This window comes from Nicotiana tomentosiformis, chromosome 9, assembly GCF_000390325.3.
Source record: "Nicotiana tomentosiformis chromosome 9, ASM39032v3, whole genome shotgun sequence".
NCBI lineage: Eukaryota > Viridiplantae > Streptophyta > Magnoliopsida > Solanales > Solanaceae > Nicotiana > Nicotiana tomentosiformis.
This window is the reverse complement of record NC_090820.1, coordinates 29,022,697-29,047,755: the sequence shown is the minus strand read 5'-3', so window position 1 is coordinate 29,047,755 and position 25,059 is coordinate 29,022,697. Positions and strand designations below refer to the sequence as shown.

General features: G+C 36.9%; 1 protein-coding gene across 1 annotated transcript; it reads left to right on the top strand.

Annotated features, from left to right (window-relative positions):
* The first annotated feature begins 12,816 nt into the window (after nt 1-12,816).
* LOC117273431 (uncharacterized) lies at nt 12,817-14,195 on the top strand. Its single transcript, XM_033652602.2, has 4 exons — nt 12,817-13,018; nt 13,356-13,497; nt 13,594-13,978; nt 14,037-14,195. The coding sequence occupies exons 1-4, from the start codon at nt 12,817-12,819 to the stop codon at nt 14,193-14,195; spliced, it is 888 nt and encodes a 295-aa protein (XP_033508493.2).
* The last annotated feature ends 10,864 nt before the right edge of the window (nt 14,196-25,059 follow it).

Sequence of the window (25,059 nt, the reverse complement as noted above, 5' to 3'; positions counted from 1 at the left end):
CCGTGGGGGATTGTGACTTGGTCCGTCCCGTGAGACTGTAAAGTCGAATAGACTATTGTTAATTACTCGTTCTCTCTATGTTATAGAAATTTGACTGCAAATCATGTTAGAAATCACGCTTAGGCTATATGATAGTACTGTTGGGACCCGCAGAGGTCGCGTACTTATTGAATTATTTGCTAATTGTTGTCTTGTACTCAGTCATGGTTTTACTTGCGCATCATATCTCAGTCTCTTCTTGATTCTTGTTGATACACTATGTTATTTTGTTTGGGTTGATCTTTATGATTTCTGGGAGCCCGAGAGACTGGAGAGGTTGGTGACTGAGTTAGGGCCTGATTGCCGAGTTGTGAGCTATAGGTATATATATGGATGTGGTTGCACGCAGCAACGAGCCTGAGGGATGTATGTATATGGATCAGGTTGTACGCCGCAACGAGCCTCAGGGTTGTATATATATATATATATATATATGGATCGGGTTACGAGCCGCAACGAGCCTTATGGCTATTTATATATTATGGGATCAGGATGCACACCACAGCGATATAGCGCTTGGGCTGAAGGAGCCTCTCCGGAGTCTGCACACCCCCGAGCGAGCGCAGGTAGCTATTAAGTGTGAGTACTGAGGGCTGAGAGCCGAGTGATTGAGATGTTGTGACAAGTTGAGTGACTGTTGCGCTGAGAAGCTGTACTTGCTTTTTCATTTGTTGATGCACTTAGTTGCTATCTGTCATTGTCGTGAAATTTCTGAAAGATTCTATATCCGGATTTACCTGCACTGTAACTGTATAAAATTGATTTGATTTGAACTGCTTGATTTGAAAGCATGTCTATTCTTTGCTGGAATTATTGAAAATGAACTGTATTTGTATAGCTCGTCACTACCTTCTCAGTTCCTTATTTATTTCTATTACTTGTTGAGTTGGTTGTACTCATGCTACACCCTGCACTTCATGTGCAGATCCATGTGTGTTTGATCACGGAGGTCATTGAGTTCATGCGCGATCTAGTACCGGAGACTACGAGGTAGCTGCCGACGTCCGCAGACCTTGTCTCTCCTTCTATGTTTTCCTTCTTTTTGTATTGATACTTAGACATTGTTTTATTAGATTGGATATCTAGATGATCATGACTCAGTGACACCCCGATGTCGGGCTATTTTTCCGCACTTATGTTTTATTTTTGGGTTTTACCCCCGTTTTTATGAAAAACTCCGGTTATTTTAAATGTTTTAGTTCATTTCTGTTAAATTTTGAAAGTGTTTTGGAAAGGTCAGCTTGCCTAGTATCACGATAGGCGCTATCATGACAGGTTAGGTTTTGGGTCGTGACATAGCTACTCGTAAAAGTATGTAAAACTACAATACAAGAATTACTCAAATCTGACCTCAAATCGCCTTTCAAATCCCCAAATGTTAGTCTAGAAAGTTTTCACAAATTTTTCCCAAATTTCCAACTCTAATCACTAATTAGATGATGAAAATAACAATAGATTCATGAAATATAGTCCAATCGGGTTAGAATCACTTACCACAACGATTTCTTTAAAAACCTCTCGAAATATCGCCACAAGCCGAGCTCTCTAGGTCCAAATTATGAAAAATGAGATGAAACCCTCGTTTTGAAATTTTTATTCTACTGCCCAGTAATTCCTCTTAGCGATCGCGGAAAGTCCATCGCGATCACGAAGAACAAAAAATGCTGCCCTCACAAAATGACCTATGCGAACGCACTCCGCAGGTCGTGAACGCATTGAGTAAAACTCCAATGCTACGTGATCGTGTAGAGCGACGCGTCAGCCTTCCCAGGCCTCATCTTCCTTCATCGCAAATGCGGCACTACTCACTCGTTCGCGGAGCTGTAATATCCCAAACTTTGAGATCGCAGTCCCATCCTCGCGAATGCACAGAAAAATTCACATCTACCTAAATTAAAGCTTCGAGATTGCAGTCCTCTTCACACGATCGCATAAGAGTAAACCAGACTCAGAAAACCAGCAATCCCACAAAGCCAAAAATGAAGACGAACATGATTCGAATCACACCTGTGGCCCCCGAGACCCCGTACGAACATACCAACAAGTTCCAAAACACCTAACGGACCTACTCGAGGCCAAATATCACTTAAAACAACATTGAATCAACGAATCACAACCCAATTCAAGCCTATAGAAACTATGAACTTCTGAATTCCAAAACTAATGCTGATTCATACCAAAATAACTCCGATTGACTTTAAATTTTGCACACAAGACATAAACAATATGATGGACCTATTCCAACTTCCAGAAATAAAATCCGACCCCTATATCAATAAAGTCAACTCTCGGTCAAACTTTCTAACCTTCCAAACCTTCAACTTTCTAACTTTCGTCAATTCAAGCCGAAACGACCTACGGACCTCCAAATTAACATCCGGGCATGCTCCTAAGTCTAAAATCACCATACGAAGATGTTGTAACTGTCAAAACTTCATTCTGGAGTATTCTATCCAAAGGTCAAACTATGGTCAACTCTTCCAACTTAAGGCTCCAACTTAGGGACTATGTGTGCCATTTCACTCCGAAACTCACCTGAAACAAAACCAAACACCCCAAGAAAGTCACATAACCATAATACAACATAGAGGAGGCAATAAATAGGGGATCAGGGCTAAAATACCCAAAACAACCGGCCGGATCATTACACTTGCACATGCCTACACTTTAACATGTCGTTCATACCTCTCTAGGAGCATGAGATTTGATATCCACTTGTTTGATACATGCATACTTGTTTAATTGCTCATGTATGATATGTTTGGACTGGAGACCTGTGACCATGCCAAGCGGATTGTGTTGTTATGCATGTGACCACGTCGGGCAGATTGTGTTGTTATATTTGTGACCATGTCGGGCGGATTATATTGATATGTGTGTGACCACGTTGGGCGGATTATACTATTATGCATGTGACCACGCCGGGCGAGTTATGATATTGAGCTTGTGATCACGTTAAGCTGGTAGCACATTAAATTGGATGTGCTTGTGTGTGGATATGGATCGATCCCCCTAGAGTCACCCTCTCATTTTTCTCTCTTGATGGTGTACTCGCAGATATTGGAAATACTAATTAGTGGTTTGGAACGGATATGTAAAAGTGAGGGAATCTGGCCAGTGTATTGTTGGATTTTGCATTTCATATTTACTTGCAATTTCCTTGATAATTTATTTGATTTAACTGCATATCACCTCTATATGCCAAGATATTATCTGAGCAGAGTATTTGAGAAATTGTACACATACACACACGGATGTTTTCTTACAAAATTTGATGATTTGATTTCAATAATGATGTGTACCAGAATTAAAGATGAAACTACGTAGGTGATAATTAGTATCATTAATAATTTGTGCTCATTTTACCTTGCCTTGTTTATTTACGATACTCATTCAGTACATTGAGTCGGTTGTACTCATACTATACTATGCACTTAATTGTGCAGATCCAGGTGTGGGGACCAATTATCAGTAGTAGGTTGCTTTTCAGACGATTTGCTAGAGGCGAGGTAGAGCTGCATCCTTGGTCGCAGTTTGACTTGTCTTTTCCTTTCATACTGTTGTTATAGTTTAGACAGTGTATTTATTGCTCAGTTTCAGGCTTGTATTCCATTATACTAGCTCATGACTCCGTACTTACCAGTTTTTGGGAGGATTTACATTTTATTAGCAGTTTGTATTGTATTGAGACCTCAGGTTTATGCTATTTTTGTGAATTTCATTATTATGTTGCCTTCGTTATCATGTTTTGGCTTGCCTAGTTGGTGTGTTAGGCGCCATCACGACGGATTGGGATTTTGGATCATGACATCAGACCTCTATATATTCAAGTGTTTACTATTTGATAGATTTTGAATTTGTAGTATAATTGTAGATAATTTGTTTTGTGATCATAATTTTCAGTTTTCCATCATTAATTACTCTGTAACAGTTGCACTACAATTATTTGTAGACACATAAGAGTTGCACTATAATTGTTCTGTAGTATAATTGTAGATAATTTGTAATAAAATTGTAGAACACTTGAAATTGTAAAATATCATGACTAAAAAAACGGAGCAAACCTGCAATTGTGCTCGATTCGATATACTGCATTCCAAATCGAAATCCCTTACTGTTATACACATCGGATACATTCCTAGGTTTTTATTTTTCTTTTTCGTCTCCATATACACTCGAACTCTTATGAATTTCTATTGGAGAAACAATGTTCGTTCACTGTGTATTTGATCTCGATGATTTTTACAAAAGTATCGATCATTAGGTACTCTGCAATTGCTATTCAATTGACTACAATTTGAATTTTCATTGACTACAATTCCGTCAACATCAAAATCTATATATCTCCCGAAGCTATCCCACCGACCATTGAGCTGAAGCATTGTTACCAATTTTGACATTATATCCCCAAATTCAATTCAATTATAGAGAAAATAATTTCGCAATCCTATAAAAACTTTAGAAATCTGCTATATGTTCAGAGCCAATTGTCAATACTTCATGTTAATCTAAAATTGTTTTCTTCAGAAGGTATTTTTTTTTTTGAATTTGTTGCCTTGTTTATGGAAAACCAGAGGAAATCTACGTTAGAGAAGGATTCTATAGAAATTGGGGTGATGATTGCGTATTATATTTGATCTACCGAAATAAACCACCTACTTCCCCTCGAACAAACCGGTTTAGTACGGTCTTTAGCTAAACTCCCCAACATAGAACTCTTTGTTTTCCTTGCTCTTTATTTCTACCATGCTATTTAGAATAATTTCAAAAATAGAATCTCACTGTAAGATAATGTACCACCCTCTCTCTAACCTCCACTAACCCATCGTAACCCAAAATGCCCACAGGCCCACCTCCAGCAACCTACCCCACCGGAATCCCCTAATATTCCCTCTTCCCACCTACGAGATATGGAAGAAGATATGCCCCAAAAGAACTCCTTTAAGGAAATCCTCCTTCAGGCAAATCAATGCTCATCTACCCTATACCAACTACCCCGTCAATCTCCCTCAATTCCCTCGTTCGAACTAAATGCCGGGAACATCTTGATCCCATTATCGAATGAGGACAAAGTCAGTCTCTACCAACCGTGGAAATATTCCCTAATTATCAAATATTTTGGGAGGAAAATTCCGCACCAGGTGATGCGAGCAAAGCTGGCACACCTATGGAAACCAATAGAACCCATCACCCTCATAGATTTGGGCTGGGATTTCTTTATAGTCAAATTCAATCTTGAAGAGAGCATGACTTGGATCTTGACTGAGGGCCCTTGGTTTGTAGCGATTCATTTCATATTGGTGCACAAATAGGAGCCAAACTTCATCCCAGCAGAATCTAAGATAACCATAACAGCTGTGTGAATCAGGCTACTCCAATTGCCGACAAAATTCTATGATAAGGCCATCCTTGAACAAGTTGGCAACAGAATTGGAAAAACTCTTAAAGATCGACATATGTACCTCATCCACCCTAAGAGGCAGGTACACAAGGATCTGTGTTTAAGTGCCATTGCAGGTACCCACAGCAGCCCATATTGTATCAGGGGGAGTGGATTTTTTGCAAGGAATGTGGGAGGATTGGGCATACGATGAGGTTTTGCTCCTTCAACGCAAAAACCCCAAACCCAAATACACAACCAGACCCACACACAAATACCTCCCCCCCCTCCCCCCAATCAGAGAAGAAGTAGTTCCGAAAGGAGATAGCCAATGGAAAACTATCCCTTTCCAGAAAAACAAGCATCTTCAACGGCAACAGAAGGAGACAACGTCGGCGACCACCCAAACACAGGTAAAGAGATTCAATATGACGTCAGGTACGTTTCTTGACCTAAATCACAAGAACGCGATGGACTCCTCAAAGTTGGGCCGGGTTAAAAATGACCAAGTGAATCAGTTGGCACAAAAGGGGCGACCTACCAACCCAAATGGGCTAAATTCTGACCCAAATCTTCAATTAGGCACGAGTAGCCCACGTGACCCATCTCACGATAAACCTTCTGGCCATAAAAGGCACCTACCCAACACACCAATAAAAGATGCCTCTTTGGGCATAATATCTGACACCCGCACTCAAAAATTGGATACCAACAAAGGAAAAAAAAATACCTTAAGTGGACTTCTATCTGTTCCCCCCAAATTAGGTATTCTTTCACAGAATAATAATACCCCAGTCTCTGAAAGAGATACGCTGCCAGCTTAATCCCACTTGTCAGTGGGCCAACCTACCCTGAGGGACTTTCATATCGATCCATGTGATGACCCGAAAGGTCATCTTTAAATTTAATATTCATTTCTATATTTTAAGACTTCGAATAGAACCATTTAGTATTCCTCAACTTACATTCGTAGTCCATATATTTTTCCGAAAAGTTTTTATGTGAAAAATTGATAAAAATGAGAAATAATGCTTTAAAACTCAATTGAGTTGACTTTGGTCAATATTTTGAGCAAAAGGACGAGGATCGGTGTTATGACGGACCTACCATCGTAATTTGGTACTTGGGCGTATTCCCGGAATCTAATTTGGAGGTCCCTAGCTCGAGTTATCACCATTTATTGAAAATTAGAAGCTTGAAATCTTAAAGATTTTAAAGTTTGACCACAAATTGACTTTTATGGATATCGGGCTCGAATTTCGATTTTGAAAGTTGGAATATATCCGTTATGTCGTTTAGGACTTACATGCAAAAATTTAGGTCATTCTGGATAGTTCTGACATGTTTCGGTGCGAGTTTTAGAATTAAAATTTTCATAAATTCATTAAGTTTGAATCGAGGTGCAAATTGTAGTTTTGACATTGTTTGATGTGATTTGAGGCCTCGACTAAGTTTTTATGATGTTTTAGGACTTGTTGGTGTATTTGGTTGAGGTCCCGGGGGCTTCGGGTGGATTCCGGATGGTTAACGGATCAAAATTTGTACTTAAGGAAAATCTAAAGTTTTAGCCTTCTGGTGCAATCGTACCTGCGAATATTTTACCGCAGGTATGAGCTCGCATAAGCGAGCCTGGCATCGCAGAAGTGGACGAAATGTCGCAGAAGCGCGACCACAAAAGAGAAAAAATGGTCGTTGATGCGGCCTGGGCTAAGGGGGCACTAGACCGCAGATGCGGACGCTTCTTCGCAGAAGCAGACTCTTGTCCGCAGAAGCCGCAGAAGCAAGGAATGCGCAGAAGTGGAAGAAAGACTGTAGAAGTGGTTTCGCAGAAGCGATTAAGTGTCCGCATGTGCGAAAGCACAGGACATATTACAAAAACAGAGGGTTCCGACATTTTTGTTATTTTGGACATTTCAAGCACGGTTTGGGGCAATTTTTCAGAGGGAATTCACGGAAAAACTTGAGGTAAGTCACTTGTGATCATTCTTAGTCAATAATATTGAATTACAATAGATTATTCCGACTAAATTACGTGTTTTTGAGGATAAATTCGAGGATTTGGGTCTAGAAATTTGAAAATAAGATTTGGGGATTTGAAGACCGAGTTGATGTTAGAATTTGATAAAATATGTATGATTAGACTCGTGATTGAATGGTCGTTCATATTTTGTAACCTTTGTCGATTTTCGAGACGTGGGCCCTACTATTGATGTTTTAATTGAATTTCGAATTTTAATTGGAAAATTTAGTATTTTCATATAGAATTGGTTTCTATAATTCGTGTTGAGTATATTGAATTGTTTGTGACTAGATTCGAGGCATTCAGACACCAATTTGCGAGTCAAAGGTTTATTGGAATCTTGAGTTGGTTGTAACGTGAGGTAAGTGTCGTGGTTAACCTTGACTTGAGGGATTTAGACTTCTTTGTCTATTTGCTACGTGATTCAATGTGCGGGTACAATGTATATGTGAGGTGATGAGTACTTATATGTTGTGGTTTAGTCAAAGAATATGGGTAGAATTTGTTCATTCTGAATAATTTCTTGTTTAATTAAGATATTCTTGCTTAAGTTTATTATTGTTTATTTGATCATTTCTCATGAAATTATTGTCAATTTAATTATTGTTGAATATTTTGGAAGGTGAAGTCGGTATTATGCTATTGAATTGATTGATAAGTATGGATCCTCGCATTTAAATACTCTTCTAAATGTATATTATCATTTTTATGGTAAGGATGAGTGTAAAAGTACGAAGGGTGATGTCGTGCCATTTTCACATCATTATTTATTGATTTATAAAGTGAGAAGGATAGTTAAAGCACGAAGGCTGATGTCATTCCATTCAATTATTTATTCATCATACTGTGGCAAGAAAGAGAGTTAAATCACGAAGGGTGATATCGTGTCATTCATAATATTATTTATCATTTCATGGGAAGGATGTCAGTAAAAGCACGAAGAGTGGTTTCGTGTAATTTTCATATTATCAGCTACTTATTTTATTGTTGATGAATTAACTGGCAGCTACGTGACACTACTCCTGTTAAAATTTTTATATCATTCCCCTTCGTATGTTCCCTCCCAAATTTTGTAAATTGTTAATTATTGTGTTCATTGTTGATTCGTATTTGTATATACTTGTACATGTTGTTTACGTATGTGTCTTGTCATAGCCTCATCACTACTTTGTCGAGGTTAGGCTCGACACTTACGGAGTACAGGGGGTCGGTTGTACTCATACTACACTCTGCAGTTCTTGTGCAGATTTTGGAGTTGGTCCTAGTGGCGTACCATAACACTCGAATTCAGCTACCCAGAGGAGACTTGAGGTATAACTGCATAGCGTCCGCAGTTCTGAAGTCCCCTTCTACTTTATCTTAGCTGTGTATTACCTTTCAAATAGCTTGAATTTTATTCATACCTTTATTTGTATTATTTTAGTAGCTCATGCCCTTGTGACACCAGATTCAGGGATGTATTTGGATGATTTGGTTGCTATGGTCTTCCGCATTTTATTTCAGTAATTGACTTCCGTTTAATTTGATTTGTTTAAAAATGGTTAAGATTATTCTAACGTTAGCTTGCCTAGAAAGTGAAATTCTAGGCGCCATAACGGTCCCGAAGGTGGAAATTTCGGTTCGTGACAATCCTACTACACTCACACACAGAGCTCACCCCATCACTCTCTCTCTCCTCTCTGACCGTGTCACCCCCTCTACAGGTAATCAATTACCTACTTCACATCAATCTCCCATACATACCAGTGAGAAGACCTTCCTTGTCAATCTTCCAAGATTGACTGCTCAAGCAAAATTGTCAGACACACCTCCCAATGAATCAGTCATGGATTATAGCTATAGTCCTAACAATATGACTCATTCTTCACAACCCCTCTCTTGCAGATTCAATGAGGCTGAGTTCATAAATGGAGAACTCGAACTCCAACACCCAAACCCCAATCACCAACCTACTAACACTCTCCTCCACACCATTCCCATCAGATCACACGCCAGACTCTTGGTTAGAGCTGGCATTGTAGAGGACCACCCAAAAATTACAATTGATCCCCTGTAAATCACAGTCCAGTACCCTCGATACTTAGCGAGACTATCCACGCAGCTTCTCCACCAGGGTCTAGCAAACTTTGGACATCAGCTGTGGATGTCCACCTTACTTCAGACACAGTACATGGGGACACAGAAACCATTGTCCATGGAAGAGATCAACAACCTAGTGGGTCACTTGTGCAGTCAATTCCCTTCTTTCCTCTAATGAACTTGGAAGCTCCAACACCATCACCCAACTTCACCCTGTGGCCACTAATAGTCCCAGTACCCCCCCCCCCCCCTCATCCTGTGCACTATCTCCCATCAACCAGCTGAGCAAGGGGACTCAACAACACACTGAGTTACCTCAAGGAATATAATGTGGACCTGGAAAATCTCATAGAAAAACTAGGGGACCCAAAAACAAAAGCATTACTCATGCAAGAGCCACTGGAAATAGAGTTCAAAGAGCCCTTGGGGGGAAATGCTTATTGCTCTATGCCCCAAAAAGCTAACAAGTTGCTCAATAGATCTCCGAGTGCCCTTATCTCAAGGCTCAGGGAACTCAGCAGTATCCCTAAAAACCTTGTTGGGTATGATGAAGCCAACCCCTGTGGCCAAGGGGAAGGAAATCAAGAGGAAGAGCCCCACTCAAAATACATTATTAATTAACTTCATAATATGGAATGCTAGGGGTGTTAATAGTGTTGAGTTCTGTAGGCACTGTGCATCCGTGGTTAAGCTTCACAACCCTGCTCTGTTGGTCCTGCTTGAAACTAGGATGGTAGACCACATGCACCTCTCTGTTGTACTCATGTTCGATGCCTAATTCCAAACCCCTTCTACTGGCCTGTTTGGGGCACTGTACTCATGTGGAATGAGGATTTGCTAAAGCTGGGGGAGGTGTCCACCTCTCCCCGGGGTATCCATGTGATGGTCCAGGTAATTTTATTTTCTAAAAATGGTTGTTTTCTATTATTTATGCTAGTAATTGGTTAGCTGATAGGACTAGACTTTGGGAGCTCCTAGAAGACTTAGCTTCTGTTTATAGGGGTAGTTGGCTAGTTGGTGGCGACTTTAATGAAATTTTGAAAGCCAGAAATAAGTTACGAGCTAACTACTTAAACTTCAATAGGAGCAATAGATTATGGCAGTGTCTCAATCAATGTAAGCTATTAGACCTAGGATTGAAGGGCTCCAAATACTCCTGGACAAATAAAAGATATACTAGGAGGCAAGACCTGATCCTGAAAAGACTGGATAGATGCATTGCAACTGAAAATTGGATAGAACTCTTCCCTTAAACGACTATCACCCACCTCTCTAGGACTCATTCTGATCATTGCCCTTTGCTTCTCAACCTTTTGAGAAACCACCACACTTCACATAATAGACCCTTTAGGTTTGAGACTATGTGTTGTAACCACCCTGATTTTCTTCCCATTGTGCAGCAAAGCTTCTCCCCTGAGCATAACATCCATAGGGCTACTGAGATCTTCAAAAGTAGGGTAACTATATGGAATAAGCATGTGTTTGGTAACATATTCCACAAGAAAAACCATATCCTTGCTAGATTAGATGGTATTTAAAGATCTAATAACTACTCCTTTAGCACCTTTCTCCAGAGTCTTGAAGCTAATCTCCCGCAAGAATTCAAAGTTATCCAAAAGAATGAAGATGCCTTCTGGAAGCTCTAATCTAGGATTGACTGGCTGAGTGAAGGAGATCCCAACACTAGATTTTTCTACACTTCTACCCTTAACATGAGAAGGAGGAACAAAATCCTTTGTTTGAAATATGAGGTAGGAAGCATGATCCAGGAACCCCGGCTCATTAAAGAAACAATCATTAAGTATTTCACCCATATCTTCACCATTGAACACATTCAATCTAGTAGGACCCCCTCCTATAGTGAAGATAGGCAACATGTCCTTGATAACAAATCCAAGCGTACTTTGAATTCCCTTCTTAGGTTGTCTGAGATTAGTTGTGTCCTAAACTCCTTTAGGCCTATGAAGGCACCAGGTCCTAATGGGCTTCATCCTCTCTTCTACCAGAAGCATCGGCATATTCTGGCTAATTAGATAAATAACTACTGCATGTCTGCGTTTGTATCTGGCACAATGCCTCCCGAGGTCAACAAAACCTACATTTACCTAATCCTCAAATGTCCTAATGATACTATGCTGAAAAACTTCAGACCAATATGGTTGTGTAACACCATGTACAAGCTTATTACCAAAATCATTGTTAACAGAATCAAACATATCCTTAATAATATCATTGGCCCCACTCAAGCTAGCTTCCCCTCCAATAGAAGAGTTGCTGATAATGCTATTGTGGTTCAAGAATATATTAACCGCTTCCAGAAAATGAAAGAAAAAAATGCTAACATGATCTTTAAAGTTGACTTTGAGAAAGCATTTGATAAGTTGGAATGGTCCTTCATCAGGGACTCCCTACTCTACTTTAATTTTTTTGGTAGACTAATCATCTTGATTATGTCTTACATCACTACTAGTTCCATCTCTGTTCTTGTTAATGGTGACAAGACCAAATTCTTCAACCCAACTAGGGGCATTAGACAGGGGGAACCCATTTCCCCCTGTATCTTCATCATTTGCATGGAAAGACTCTAGAAACATAGATGAGGCTGTTAGGAATAACTCATCGTTTCTTATCAGTATCAGCAGGAGTAGTCCCAAGATACCTCACATGTTCTTTGCTAATGATATGACCCTATTTTCTAGGTCCAACAATTAGAACTGCCATATTATTTTTTCAACACTAGGGGAATTTAATAATGCCTCTGGCCAGAGGGTCAATTTTTTAAAATCAAAGGTTTTTTTCAGTGCCAACTGTAGAAAAGATTGGGCCAATCAATGCAGCTCTATCCTAAGCATTAAGGCAGGCTCAGCTTTTGGCAAATACCTTAGCTTTCCCATACTCCACAAAAGACCCACAAGCAATGACTGCCAATTCATTCTTGATAACCTTAGTACCAAGCTAGCTGGTTAGACAATAAGGTTCCTCAATATGGCTGGCCGTACTACTCTAGCTAAAGCTAGCCTGAGTAGCATCCCCAGCCATGCTATGCAGTATATTAAGCTTCCCTCTAAAATAAACAATCAAATTGATAAAATTCAAAGGGATTTTATATGGGGCACTACTGCTGAGAAGAGAAAGCTCCATATGATTAATTGGGGCACCATTACAAAGCCTAAGAACAGGGGGGCTGGGGATGCAGCAAGCTCATATAAAGAATAAAACTTGCCATACTAGCTTAGCATGGACAATGTACAATAACACCAGCTTTATCTGGGCTAGAGTGCTTATGGGTAAGCACTTAATGGAGTTGGCAGGAGAGGTAGGCCCAAGACTAGAATATGGCAATGCATTCAAGAGGGCTGGAGAACCTATTCTAAAGCCTCCATATGGGTTGTCCACAAGGGGGATATGGTCAATTTTCTGGAGGATAATTGGATCCCCAACTTACAGCCTCTTAGCTCTTTCTAAAGAGGCTTTGGCAACTGACAGACTTAAACAGGAAAGTCAGTACAGTTCACAATAATGGAATATAGGACCTAAACTCTATAAGCTACCCCATTCCTCTTGACATCTCCATCATTATCCAAATCACCTTCATTCATCCAAATGCAAGGGACAATGATATCTTCATCTGCAACCTCATCCCTTCTGGCACTTTCTCCTCTAGGCTAGCCTATAACTTTATTGCCAATAATTTTAACAACAATCATGCCCAAGAAGATTTCTATGGTTGGATATGGAAGCTGAAGGTTCCTAATAAGATCAAATTCTTCACATGGCAGATGTACTAAAATAGACTTCCCACTGGAAGTTATCTCCATCACATTGCCCTGAATATAGACCCTAACGAATCATACTGTGGTGGGCATGTAGAGGACATTGACCACATATTCTTTGAATGTTCCAATGCCAAAACTTTCTGGATTAACATGGTTAAAGCCAACACCAATGGCCAGAACTTCCCCCAAATTGCTTTCACAATGTAAAAATGGGAGTATACTTGACACGGACTCCAGCATATGCCCTTCAATGCATGTATTGACTGGCATATGCTGGCCCCCTTTTGTTTCTGGACCAGCTGGAAAATCGAAAATACTAATGTGTTTGAAAAAAGAAAGAACCACATCTCTACCCAACAAGCAATTGCTATGGCAGTTGAATATTGCCATGTAGTTGCTAGGCAGAATTCGCTCCATGTAACAATTACTCAATACCTCAAATGGCATCTACTAGAGGTTGGGACTCTAAAGCTTAACATTGATGGAGCTGCTTGTGCTTCAACTGGGCAAGGGGGTATAGGGGGAGTCTTTAGGAACAATAGAGGGGACTGTGTTATGAGCTACATGAAATATTTAACTAACACATCTGCTATTACAGCGGAGCTTCAAACTCTTTGGGAGGGGTTAAGAATTGCTATTGATCATATGTTATCTCCAATTGTGATTGATACTGACTCCACTGAGGTAATAAACATGATAAAAATGACAATTTGACTCACAACCCCATAATCTATGATTGCAGGTCAATGATAGAGCAGCTGGGAATTCAGCCATAGGGCATAGCTACAGGGAGCACAACCAAGTGGCAGACCTCATCGCGAAGGAAGGAGCAAGAAAGGAAACTTTGAAAATACTCAGTTTTCGGCAGTTCCTAACGAGACAGTGTGGGCAGACATCTTAGAAACTGTTTTTAAGAGGAAAGTCAATGTTTGTAATATTGATACAATTACTACTCTTGCTACTCCCCAAGGGAACTCCGATTCCCTTACTAATGATGTAATTTTGCAGCATATTATAATATTCAGTTTACCAAAAAAAATATTTCACTGTAAGATACTCTAGAAACTCTTACTTCCTTTGTTTTAAAAGAATGGAAAGATGTAGAATACTAAAATCAAATGCATCTAAATTTTTGCTTAAAACAAACATTGATTTCTTAATTCTTTTTATACGAAATTACATATTTAAGATATATATAAGTACTGCAAGTCACAATGTTACAGTTAAAGATTTAAGAATTGGAAATATCATAATCGGCAAAACTGTTTTTGCTCGCCAAATAAGCAATAACGCCCTCTACTCAATATATATCTCTTTCTCTACTTAATTAAGGTTTGAGCCTATATTCCAAGCGTTTTTGTCTAATTTGCTCCACGAGTTTATCCTTCGTACTTCTTTAAAAATTCGGATCGTTTTTCCGTGTTCAGCTGTTATGTTAAGTTCAAGATCAGCTGGTTATCTCTTACCAAATCGAATTAGAAAAAGTATTTTTAAAAAAATAAATAAAGTTATGGAGAGAGTAGTCTGTTCAATACCCATATAATACAAGGAGTCAAAGGACCAAACTAAAAATTCTCCAAGAAAATCATAGAGGAAAAATCTTGGTATATTTTCTATATTTAGGGGGTTCTGTTCAGACGGGTGTTTGATCGTTTTCCTTCTAGGGAAAAATATTCTAATGCATATACCGGAAAATTGAAATAAAGGAATTGAAGAAAAAAGAATAGTCCAAATTTATCCGACTATATTATGTGCAACAACAACAACAACAACAACAACAACAACAACAACAAGAAGGTTGGTAACTCTGTGACTCTACCAATTGTCTGCTAAAATACATTGGCCTCTTAATAAGGTTTGTTTTACGCTACAAATAACATTGAGCCGCCCCTCATTTTAGCAAAATCCTTCTATGGTGCCATTGGTTTGTTTATTTTTGTGTTTGTTTAGCTGTAAATATCAAAACTAGAATATAGTAAAGAATACTGAAACTTGGGGAAAAAAAGTGTACTACTAATGTTTAAGAAGGAATTTTGTGGTACTTGATGCAAAGGCAAAACTTTCGGACCAAAAAAAAAAGAAAAAAATATAGTACAATTGCACTTTGGTCCTGCATGTTTAGTATAAAACCATTTAGAGGTCGTTAATTTGGTCCAAAACAAGAATGTCCCAGGTTTATAATCAGAATTTTAATTTGGATAATCAATGCACATTCTATATGAGATAAATTATACCAAAATTTTGATACAAAAATAATATTTATCGATTTTAGCTAATCCCTCCAACCAATACATAATAAATTTAATCATAAAATTTATACCGAAATATGCCACCTAATTCCCCTCGAACCGGACGGTCCCTTAGTACGGTCTTTAGCTGAACTTGCTACATAGAACACTTTGTTTTACTTGCTCTTTAATTTCTACCAGAACAATTTCAACAATAGAATCTCACCGCAAAATACTCTAAAAACCCCTACTCCCTCTGTTTTAAAAGAATGGTGGGGTGTAGAATACTAAAAGCAAAGGCATCTAAATTTTTGCTTAAATCAAACAATGATTTCTTACTTCTTTTTATAACAAATTACATATTTAAGATCTATTTATAAGTACTGTAAGTCACAATGTTATAGTTAAAAAGATTTTAAAATTGAAAATATCATAATCGACAAAATTCTTTTTACTTGCCAAATAAGCAATAACGCCCTCTACTCAATGTATCTCTCTCGCTACTTAATTAAGGTTTGAGCCTATATTTCAAACGTTCTTTTTCGAATTTGCTCCACTAGTTTATCCTTCGTACTTCTATAAAAGATATGCTCCTTTGGACGTGTTTAGCTGCTATGTTTAGTTCAAGATCAGCTGATTATCTTTTACCAAATCAAATTAGAAAAAGTATCTGAAAAAATAAATAAATAAAGTTATGGAGAGAGTAGTCTGTTCAATAAGACAATAACCATATAATTGAAGGAGTCAAAGGACCAAACAGAAAATTCTCCAAGAAAATCATAGAGGAAAAGTCTTGGTATATTTTCTACATTTAGGGGATTCTGTTTAGGCGGGTGTTGGATCTTCGTTTTTCTTCTAGGGAAAAAGTAAAATAGTCGAATGCCTATACCGAAAAATTGAAATAAAGGAATTGAAGAAAAATAAAGAGTCCAAATTTATCCGAGGAATATATTACGTGCGATGTCTATTATTAGAAAAGACAGAGAGAGAACAAATATTCCATGCACGAGAAGATTGGTAACTCTGTAGCTCTACCAATTATCTGCTAATATATATTGGTCGAAGCATCTTCCATCAACAGTAATAACTATGCCGCATTTCCAAAGGTTGATTATATAAATTTTTTATTTTTTTATTTAAGCTCAACTGATGCCATTATCACATTAAATAAAATAAAAGTGAAATATAAGTTATATATATATATATATATGTTTAACAAAATGAATCTTCTTTAGAATTTATATTTCCTCTGTCTCAAATTATCTGTCGTGATTTCTAAAAATAGTTGTTTCAAATTATTTGTCATTTTAGAAGTTTTAAGACAAAATAAATTATATTTTTTTCATTTTACCCTTAATAGTAATTGTTCTTAAAAAAGGAGATAGCACATAAATAGAGTAAATATTCAATAAAGAGATCATATCTTAATACAAAAAGAAGGGTAAAATAATCTAAAATCTCTTTTAATTAGTATTATTTAAGAAGCGTGTAAAAGAGAAATACGATAGATAATTTGAGACTGGGAAAGTAGAATGCAATGACTTAATTATAGGCTTATGTGGTGACAAGGTTCTTTAACAAATAAACAAATAAATAAACCATTAAGTCGGCGGTTTGACAAACCCTTAATTATAGGCTTATGTGGGAACAAAATTTACTTGTTAGCAAAAGCTAGCAACTGATATTTACTTAATTAATTACCACCACATAAAAGAATTAGCAGACACCTCCCCACAGCCTTTTTCCTAAGTTTTTTTGTTTATTAAAAGATCCCTAATAATGAGAATTCCCGATACACATCGTAAAGGAATCACCACAATTTGGGAAAAAAATGGCCATTTGGACACAACACCTTTTCTGCCACCCTTTTTCTCCTTATCATTATAGTGGAACTATTGCCTATATAAAGGGTCTTTGGACATTATCCTTTGTAACAAGCACAAGTCTATATACTTCTCTTCCTTTCTACTACTAAACTATTACTACCAACTTTCTAAACTTACACACAAAAAGGGCACATATATAGAAAAGACCTTGTCAAGATAGGCAAAGAAGGCTTTGATCCTATTGATGAATTCTGGGGTAGTAGAAAGGAAAGGCCTTCTGCTCATCCACAAAGGCTTTATTATTATGCTCCTAATATAGAAAGGTCAAATCCAGCTTCACTTTACCGATACCATTCCCAAAACTCTCATCTTGTTCAGTTAAATTCAACTTCTGCTACTGAAGAAAGAGTTTGTTATCATAAAAAAGGGGAATTTGTTGGCCTAAGTGAAGTTTATTTTGATGATTGACAAAGGAACTCAAATATGAACAAGGTCCATACACAATGTACACAGATACGGGCAGATTCGAGCACAAGGCATGCACGTGAAGGAGATAAGCTTAAGTGGTTATATTTAATATCTTCTGAACAAAAAGGTTGCATAGGTGATAAGTAGAAGGACTCCTTACTCGAAGAAAACTTTATCCTAGATAAGGAAGAAGTTAGAAGTTAAAAGATAACTAGAAATCTTCCACCAAGGTAAAGTATAGTATTAAAACTCTAGTTATTTCCTATTCTACTAACTCTATATATTAGAGGATGTTCTCATTTTATAGGTACTCACAAACGCTGAAGTTAAAACGAGAGTTTAGAGCAAAATAGCAAGGTATTTTGCAAGCAATTCCAGTGTGATTCAAGTGTGCGAACCTGAAGCTACATGAACTAGATAAAAGAACCAGTTTCAAGTGTCTGCCTTTTATTCTAGTTCAATTTTAGTAGAGCATTTGAGTTGTACCTTTCAGTTTTCTTTAGAAGCATTTGTACAAGGTACTCTGAGTGTAGTTTTCAAGTTTGAGTTAACTTGAAATTGTCTCAACGGTCTGAGGTTGGTTGCCACAAAGGATTAGAGGTAATCCTTAGGTTTACAAAGAGTTTTGTAAATGTTATTTTTGGCTCAGTGATTTAGTGAAGTGTTGGTAAAAATCCTACTGGGTAGTAGGTCCTGCTTTTTTCACCTTTTGAATTAGGTGTTTTTCACGTAAAAATATTTGTATTCTTTATTTTCTGTATTTATTATTTTACAACAGTAGTATAAGGAACACGTAGAACAACAAGGTCCTTTTATAATCTGTGCACGTAAAAAATTGAATACCACACAAATCATCCCTCTTGTGTGGTATTGGAGTATAAAACATTAGAAAGAATAATAATATTTCCGTTCATGAGACAATTTAGTAAGCCCGTGGACTATGGCAATTGACAAGAATAGATATAGAAGAAGCAGCATTGACTTGTTCATCTTTCGGTGAGAACTGCATATGCTGGATTCTTCACTTATCAGTTCTACTTCCAAATTCCAATATATTTGTTTAAGCATCTCGTTTACTAAAACGAAGCTTCTTTAGCGAATTCAAGCAAAATACAGTGAACTTATACCCTTCTGGGCTGGGAATGATATTAACATGGACACAAGTCCGGATAAAATCTTGGAAAAATCCCATGTGAATATTCTCTTTTTTCTAAACTCCAAACAAAACTGATAACTATGTCTCCAAATAATTAAAGTTGAAGTCAGTTATATGTATAATTTTCTCATGTCCATGCATCTTTGTTTAAACTAATCATATGTCGCTCTTTTGGAAGCATCAAGATGAATTTAATTTCTTGTATCTCTAATTTTTTACACGGCGTTAAAAAATATGCTCCCTCTATTTCAATTTGTTTGATGTAGCTTGATTCGACACAAAGTATAACAAATAAAAATAAAAATTAAAATTCACGGACTTCAACATGTCGTTTCACTTGAGTGCCTACAAAAAAATTCCCATTTCGAAAATAAAGAAATGTTTGATTTGGACTAATAAGAAATTAAACAGTGCCAAACAAAATGAAATGAAAGGAGTAATAGGTGAGAAGTGATTTTTTTCTCTCCAAAATTACACTAGATCACTTTTTATTATTCTTTGGAGCAGTACTCCTTAACCTTCTCTACAATGGAAACAAAAAGTTGGAAAGTTTAGATTGGTACGCAACAGAGATAGCCATGCATGATGACGTCTAAACCATGACCTAATCTTTGGCTTGCTGGATAATCTTGTATATAGCGGCAGGCACATTATATTTAACAAGGAAGGTTAGGACTAATAATTAAAGGTAAGAAAATACGAACAAAGAGAGGTTAGTTAAAGCTATATAACAAGAAGCTTCGTATTCTATCACATCTATGTAGATAAGAACAACAGGGGCGCCACACTTTACAAATAGAACAGAGGAAGGCATATTCTCCAAGCAGTAATTTCAAAACTATTACGACTTTAATTTGCTATTTGTGTTTTGGTAATGCAATTCATTACATGGAATAAAGGACAAATGTGACAAAACTATGTATTATTTAATGAACATCGTTTTTAATAATATTAGACAAGTGAGAATGTGGAATTAAAAAAATGAGAACTTAGTTTTATAAAATACAGAAAATTAAATGAATTTAACGTTGATTGCATCACAACTGAAATGGGAGAACCCAGAAAACATAAGTGACTCCTTTTTTTTAAGTAAGTCCCTTTCTATATTTGGTAACAATTCGACTTTAGATTTTTCTTTTTACCATTAATGAGATGATTTCTCGCCTAAAAACTTCTATGATTTATTTAAGATTACAAGTTTCAAAAGCCTTCCTTTATTTCATAAAATCCATGTGACACTTTCATATAAATTGGGACGGAGAGAGTATAATTTATGTAAGAAAAATAAATAATAAGTTAGATTATTAGATATAGTTACGTGACCAACTAATGAATAAAGAAATATAATTAAGTAAAATAAGATTGACAGAAAACTATTTTAGTTATATTAATTAGAGGAAGAAATCGAGTTATTAAAAATTAATATGACAATAAAAAAATAAATTTATCAATAATAAAAAATAATTATATAAATAATATAAATACTAATAATTTTGGGCCCCTTACATATTTGGGGCCTAAAGCAAGTGTTTCACTTGCTTTAGGGTTGGGCCGCCCCTGGTATACGGTCAAAATCGGGTTGCCTGATTTTGTATGGTTAATCGAGACTGGAGTGGCAGACCGAGGTTCAATCCCAAGTTATATTGGATCGTTACATGAATAAATATTGCAAGCTCATGATTCAAGGATCGATCGAGATCGAGACCAGCTAAGGTCGAGACCGGGAAGGATAGAGATCTAGCGAGATCGAAGGAAGCATGCTAAGTCGAATAACAGAAAGCCGAGGAATCCGTGACTGGACGAGGATTATGACGGAGATCTCGGCATGTATCAAGTCAAGACCGGTTGATTAGTCAATCAAGAGATTTCCTTCTGTATTTAAAATTGTACCATACGTAGAACTCTTCTACTATATAAAGGGGGTTTCAATCATTTTATAAGAACAGATTCACGCATAACAAAGCAATATATTACATTTTCTCTCTTAAGCTCTCTTATTCATTAGTTCAGTTCTTACTCTTCAATAATACACTTAGTGGGTGCGAGGGCAACCTAGCTCAAAGGCCAAAGTTGTATGATATATCGGTTTGCTTTATTTTACAGTTAATTTCTAACTTCAATTTTCATATTTTTCAGTTTGTGCCAAAGTGAAATCACATATCATTAAAATCACTTACAAATTTAATTGTTATCCGATTTTAAGGATAAACAAGAGTTAGTTAAATTATCTATGTAGATAAGAACAACTGGGGCGACACACTTTACAAATAGAACAGAGGAAGGGCATATTCTCCAAGGAGTAATTTCAAAACTATTACGACTTTAATTTGCTATTTGTGTTTTGGTAATGCAATTCATTACATGGAATAAAGGACAATTGTGACAAAAGTATATGATTTTAAAGTTAAGAGATCAGATGCTATTCTTGCGAAAAGGAAAGGTGGTAAGGATACAAAGTCCAAGTTATGTTCGGTGACTCTGATTAAACTCATAGGACTAATACAAATCAACCAGAACTTTGTAATGATTTTAACTTACGATAATGTAAAGATTTTTTGTACTATCTGATCATATTTATCTATTGTAACAAGTAATTAACCTGCATAATGACTTTGTGGCTGCGGATTCAACTTGCCGGAGGTGGAGCTAGCCTATACGAGTTCGGCTGAATCTTGTTTTAAATATTGTATTTATATTACGAAATTTATTAATTTATTAAATATGTATAAATATTTAATTGTGAACTAGGTAATTAAGACGAGCTATGTTTAGCCCGCCTAATCGGGATTTGCCTAAACTCAGTTGAACTCAGACCCACCACCGGCAAGGCTGACACAAGAGTGGCTCTGATACCATATGTAACAGCCCAACCCACTAGTGATATTGTCCGCTTTGGGCCTAGGCCTTCACGGCTTTAAAACGCGTCATTAGAGTTTAAGGCTTGTTAACTTATATACCCAGCATCCCTCTTGTGTTTTGCCGATGTGGGATTCTGTCTAAAGTTTGGGGTGTTACAATAGCAAATTTATAAAATGATAAACTTCAAATTCAAGTTTTGCTTTGCTTGATCACATAAAGATAGTGGAGTAACTCGTGAAGCTTTAGCGAAGTCCGCTCAATCGCATGAACGATCACATAAGAAGTCCTAGAAGCTTTGCGAAGTTCGCGCGAAGTTTGTGCAATAGCACAATGCAAATCCAAGTTTGACTCTGACTAAACTCACAAGTCACAAGAACATAGATATCAAAATGATAGTGCCAAGATTAGAGCGTAATTATATTATATTCTTTACCACTGTTTTACCGATACTTTTTGTTGATACATAGTTATATGAAAATTATAGTATTTGAGCTTATTTTGGAAAAGATAGGGCAACATGTAAGATTTTGAATGCAGTGAGGATATTATTAAGTGTTGCGAGTAGCGGTGCAAGAGGGTGTATCAATATATTATTAGCCATAGTGTGATGGGATTAACTCGTCAAATGCTCTTATTATTTTAGTTAGGGCAGCTTTACGGAGGACGATAGTTCATTAACAATATTACCATGGTAATGATCATAAATTTTCCATCCACCAAGTAATGGAAAGTAAAAGCTAAGATGAAAATAGAAGACAAACACAAAAGTAAAATAAAGAAGGAACACTATTAAAGTCTTTAAGATCGTAAGGGAAGACTTGGCCCTTTACTTGTACTTTCCTTTTAGAGTTTTTTGTTTTAATAAAATAAGCTACAAAGGGTCTTTGGATTGCCTTTTGAGCTGATAAAATCAACTTTTAAGTTCTTTTTAGCTATTTTTAGTGTTTGACAAAGCAAAAAAATATTTAAAATAAGTTTAAAATTGCTTAAAACAAGCCAAAAGCAGTAAGTTGAGCAATCACAACTATTGCTTTTTGGGTTAAAAGTTATTTCTGCTCAAAATTCACCTTTTAAAGCCAATCCAAACGGGCTCACAAAAAGGCCCCTAAACTACCCCTATTGTTTGTTAACTGGTTTACCGATATCATCTGTCTATCTATCCGTCCAAAAATACATACGGCGTTATCTTTAAACCTAAAACTACCCCTTCTTTTAACGGAACATCATGTGGGCCTTTAAATTAATGGGTTGCCAATTTTTGAATGGGCCACATGAATGGCTCCCTCGTTCAGAAATCAAAATTGGGGTAAAATTCAAAAATAGCCAAATTTACAAATGGTAATTGAAAAACAGCCACCGTTTCAGAAGTAATCAAAATTTAGCCATTTTTTATGTATTATAAATCTGAACAAAAACACTGTTCAAAATTCGGAAAATATTCCAGAATAATATTCTGGACTTCCAGCATAATATACTGGTCCAGCATAATATGTTGGAAGTTTATATACAGGTGCTCAAATCTCCAGTATATTATGTTGGAACTTTTCGTGTGTTGGAGTTCCAGCATAATTGTAATGACCCGACCGGTCATTTTGGGCATTTACGCTCCTTTATACTATTTGAAGTCTTGAATAGCTTCATACGATGAATTATGACTTGTGTGAATTGTCTGTTTTAGTTTTCAGGAATTTCGGAGTTAGTTTGGAAGAACGAAACCCAAGGTTTAAAAGCTTAAGTTGAAATAGTTGACTGGATGTTGACTTATGTGTAAACGACCTCGGAATAGAGTTTTGATGATTCCAATAGCTCTGTATGGTAATTTTGGACTTAGGAGAGTGCCCAGAAAATTATTTGGAAGTCCGTAGTTAAATTAGACTTGAAATGGCTAAAATAAAAATTTAAGTTTGGAAGTTTGACCGGGGAGTTGACTTTTTGATATCGGGGTCGGAATCCTATTCTGAAAATTGAAATAGGTTCATTATGTCATTTACGACTTGTGTGTAAAATTTGAGGTCAATCGGACTTGATTTGATAGGTTTTGGCATCGAATGTAGAAGTTGGAATTTCTTAGTTTCATTAAGTTTGAATTGAGGTGGGATTCGTCGTTTTGATGTTGTTATATGTGATTTGAGGCCTCGAGTAGGCCCATAATATGTTTTGGGACTTGTTGGTATGTACGGATGGGGTCTCGAGGCTCGAGTGAGTTTTGGGGTGGTTTCAGACTATCTCTAGGCCATTTTTAATTGCAGGTTTTTGTCTACAGAGGTGTGCATCGCGATCGCGGACATTTGATCGCATTCGCGAAGAGAAAACAACAGTTTGGGGCCTTATGAATCGCGATCGCGAAGAACAAAATCTCTGCTGCACTCACTCAATTGTTTAAGCTTATATCTCGTAATCTATAAGAAATTTGGAGATGATCCAAAAATAAAAGTTGTAGCCCTCGATGTCTAGTTTTTCGAAAGTCAAACCATTTGTCATTTGAAATTTTGTATAAAAATTTATGACCATTATACTAGAGGCTATCTGAAAGAGTTAGGGAGATTGTTCATCGCGATCGCGATTGGTTTTCCGCGATCGCGAAGAGCAAATTTTGAGCTGGAAAATTGTGTGCTTCGCGATCACAAAACATTTTCCGTGATCGCGAAGAGTAAATTCCTGGACATAAGTTATATTTTGAGGTTTCGGCCATTTTAATACATTTGGAGCTATGCAACTCGGATTGAAGCGATGTTTGAGGCGATTTTCACCATATGGATTGAGGTAAGTGATTCTAACTCGGTTTTGGTTAAATTACACGAATCTATTATTGTTTTTATCAATAAATTAGTATTTTGGGTTGGAAATAGTAGAAAATTTTATAGACTTTAATTGAGGATTTGAAGGCCGAGTTGTAGTCGAATTTGAGTAATTTTGGTATGGTTGGACTTGTGGTTGAATGGGGGTTCATATTTTATAATTTTTTTCGGGCTCCGAGACGTGGGCCCCACGAGCGATTTTTGAGTTAAGTTTTGAATTTTGTTGGAAAATTAGTATTTTCATATGAAATTTAGTCCAATAATTTGTATTGACTGAATTACATGGTTTGAGGTAAAGGTAACAAGGTATAGCGAGGCAAGGTTTGAGGTAAAGGTAAAGGTAACATGGTTTGAGGTAAAGGTTTGAGGTAAAGGTAACATGGTTTGAGGTAAAGGTAACAAGGTAAAGGTAACAAGGTAAAGGTAACAA

Excerpts from the sequence above, each read along its gene's own strand:
- LOC117273431 (XM_033652602.2), top strand. The coding sequence starts at position 12,817 with ATGGAGTTGGCAGGAGAGGTAGGCCCAAGACTAGAATATGGCAATGCA. Across the intron at positions 13,019-13,355 it reads TGACAGACTTAAACAGGAAA|ACCCTAACGAATCATACTGT; the intron begins GTCAGTACAGTT and ends CCCTGAATATAG. Across the intron at positions 13,979-14,036 it reads TTGATACTGACTCCACTGAG|GTCAATGATAGAGCAGCTGG; the intron begins GTAATAAACATG and ends CTATGATTGCAG.